This window comes from Coenobita brevimanus, chromosome 74 (genome assembly GCF_032717465.1).
Source record: "Coenobita brevimanus isolate Jiangsu-jjx chromosome 74, ASM3271746v2, whole genome shotgun sequence".
Lineage (NCBI taxonomy): Eukaryota > Metazoa > Arthropoda > Malacostraca > Decapoda > Coenobitidae > Coenobita > Coenobita brevimanus.
Window position 1 is genome coordinate 13778339 of NC_137027.1, and position 3475 is coordinate 13781813.

Consider the following 3475-nt stretch of genomic DNA (forward strand, 5'->3'; position numbering starts at 1 on the left):
CCTACCTCCCTCCTCCCCCTTCTTCGTGCCTACCTCCCTTGCTCTTCATCCTCTGCCTCCCTCACTCCCTCCCTCTCTCACCCACTAGTGCATAAAGATTCGCTGCGATTTTTATATGTAGGTGCGGGAACATTTCTAGGAAAGACTGTCCGTCTGTCTCTTACTAAAGATTTTTGATCGTGAGGTGCTTCACTGTGTAGACTTTTGCTACTCTAGTTAAACTACATTACAAAGCATCACACCACAACACACTAACCACACCACACAACTCAGCACAACACACCACACAAAACCACACAGCACAGCATCACACAACCCATTCTCAAACTACATTCACAAAATCACCCTCCCACACCACACTACACCCGCTATACCACACCACACCACATCGAGGGTAATAACTTAAAGCGCTTGCATCTGTTACGTTTTGCCTTTTTGATACTTCTAACTTTTCACTGTAATACCTCTGTGTTCAGGGGGACAGGATAATTAATTTTCATGTTTAATAATTTCTGTCTCACTTTAAAAATACATCGAACTAATTTTAATGCCCATGAACAGAGTAGTGTCTAAAATGCTCTTACCACAGAAATTATGAACGATTTCTCTGTATGAACAGCAATATAACTTCTGGGCCAATAAATATATCACAGAGACAAGAATGCAGAAATTCTACCAGAAAGTCAATATAAGATCCTCTATATCAATATCCCAATCATATTTAATGATAAAGTATAAGTTTTCTATGCCTGTCTTCAGAATTTCGGCGGAGATCACTGAATTTTTATTTCTCAGATCGTAAACTCATAGTGCTTACCTACCTTGTGAGTCTCGTGCCGTAGATGGTTATATGTCTATTTTAACCAAGCCTCTTTTTTTATCATAGAAAACTAGGAAAAAGGAAAAAAGAATGCATTAGTATTTTAAAGAGCCTTGTACACACTCCACATCCCCGCTGACTCCATAGGCTTGCAGATATGTTTGTCGGGAGTCGCTCAAGTCCCAAGCGTGTGGTGGCGGCGGTGACGGTGACGCTGGTGATGGGGGCTGCCTTCTCCCTCATCACGGTGCTCCTGCCTCGTCCACATTCACCATTCCACACTCCCTCTCACCGTCACTCACCTGTCAACTCTCCCTCTCATCATCGCAATCCACGCCACGCAAATTTACCTTTAGACATGATCGAGCGCAACAAGGTAGATGAAAATATTCCCGAGAGTGTGGAAATGGATCGCATACCTGGGTGGCCCTACGGTCTGAGGATCAATGAACCGAATATCTGCAGGAACCAGGACGTGTACCTTCTGAACGCCGTGACATCGAACCCCACAGGAGTATACCACAGGGAAATGGTCAGGAAGATGTGGGGGAGTGATAACATAGCTAGGAGGCTCAAAATTAAGACTGTTTTCATCGTCGGCGCCGTCCCTTCAGCGGTAACTCAAAAACATCTACAGGAGGAGAGCAACAAGTATGGAGACATCGTCCAGTTCGACTTTCTAGAGACGAGGAAGAATCTTACCATCAAATCCCTTGCTGCACTCCATTGGTTCCGCGCCTTCTGTAGTAACGCTACGTGGGTACTTAAGTGTGATGTTGACGCATATATAAACTTCTGGGCCCTACTAGACGTTCTTAGACCCGTGGAGGAAACAAAAGACGCCGTTTGTGCTCGTTCCATGACCAGATCGGTGTGCAGGGAAGCGACTCAACACGGATGCCTTCCTCACTACGTGGTTGGTCCAGATGAGTACGCCCCGCACGTGTTCCCGCCCTACTGTTCCGGTTATGCCTACGTGCTGCATAGGAGACTGGTGGACCGGATGCTGGAGGGGGACCGGAAGAGGACTGGACCGCCCCTCTGGCTTGAAGATGTGTATGTGACTGGACTGCTTCCCAAAGATCTGGACGCTAGGTGGCTTGATGTCAGGTAATGTTTATCAGATATATGAGTAAGTGCATGTTTCTGTTTCTTTTTCTTTTCTGTCTGTCTGTCCGCTTCTCTCTCTCTCTCTCTCTCTCTCTCTCTCTCGTATCGAAATATTTAAAAATCATAAAACTCAGGCAGAAAGGGAGGCAGAGAAATATAGAAAAAAAGAAAGGCTTAAAACAAGCCACCAACATAGATTCTGGGTTAAAACAGCAGCCAGTGAAATACCAAAGGAAAGGCGTCACTAGCCTACCTACGTCTTCTTATAATTAATAATCTCATAAATATAAACAGTATCTCTTTCCCATTATCAGCCGTTCCCCCACTTCACCTTATCATCGCCTTCACTGTCTCTTATCACTGAATGGCTCCGATCCTTTCTTACACGCCGCTATCATCTGCATCTTCATCCTCATTTTTTTCCACTCCAGGTGTTTTTATCTTCTCTACTTTTTCTCTCACCTTCAACTTTCGGATCTGTTTTATCAGTGACTTTACATTAAAGACTGATTTCTATATCTTCGTTCACCTTTTTCTAACATCAGCTTATCATATCACTGTGTTCTTTTTCTCTCACGTTCCCTACCGTGTCATTCTCATTATTGTCATTATATTAACTCTTTATGTTTGTATTGTCATCGTCCCGTTTCCCTTTCCTTTTTCGTATAATAATCTTTTTTAAGCATCGCCTCAATGATTGTCATTCCATTTATTTTCCATCATCCTCATCATTCATGGTATATAATAATAATAATAATAATATTAATGATAATAATAATAATAATAATAATAATAATAATAATAATAATGATAATTATAATAAGTAGTAGTAGTAGTAGTAGTAATTACCCAATTCCCCCGTCGTCCCACCCACTAATCCCTTCTGTACCCTCTCTTCAACCAAAATTCATTTCACCTCAACAGACGGAATACAGTCTTTCATCCCCCTTTACTAACATTCATCCATACACGAAGCCCCTTGGCCACCTCCAGAAAGTTATCATAGTCCTACCACTCCATACGCCAAACCCCTTAACCACCTCTATTATTTTACCTCAGTCCTGTCACTCATCCATACACCAGACAATTTTACCTCAGTCATCCATTCACCAGACACCTCGACCACCTCAACATTTAACACAGTCCTATCACTCATTCATCGACCACCATCCACAATCCCTTTGATCCAACAGGCGAAGGAGTCAAGTGGTGCCTGTCTCCATCCGGCAAGAGTTCCACAACGGGTCCATGCTCTTTATTCACGACCTCGAGGGACAGATCGGGCAGGGAGCGACAAATTACGTGTGGATGGAGACACTACGACACTACAATGTTACTTGATCTTAGAATGGAGTTTAAGGCTTTTTAAAAATTAGCAGTAGATTTTTTTACCTGTTACTCTATCGTTATTTGATCTTGTTTTTTTTTGCCTTAAAGCTCTAGTAACGTGTTAATTTCAGGGGTGTGTGTTATCTGTTCTGTTTTATGTGTGATGTCTAATGTTCTTTTTCTGGTTAGTGTTGTATTCGGTATGCAGAATGTTGT

General features: G+C 42.6%; 1 protein-coding gene across 1 annotated transcript; it reads left to right on the forward strand.

The window, feature by feature from the left end:
* Positions 1 to 977: 977 nt before the first annotated feature.
* On the forward strand, positions 978 to 3271 carry LOC145407856 (beta-1,3-galactosyltransferase 5-like). Its single transcript, XM_080278712.1, has 2 exons — positions 978 to 1930; positions 3124 to 3271. The coding sequence occupies exons 1-2, from the start codon at positions 978 to 980 to the stop codon at positions 3269 to 3271; spliced, it is 1101 nt and encodes a 366-aa protein (XP_080134838.1).
* The last annotated feature ends 204 nt before the right edge of the window (positions 3272 to 3475 follow it).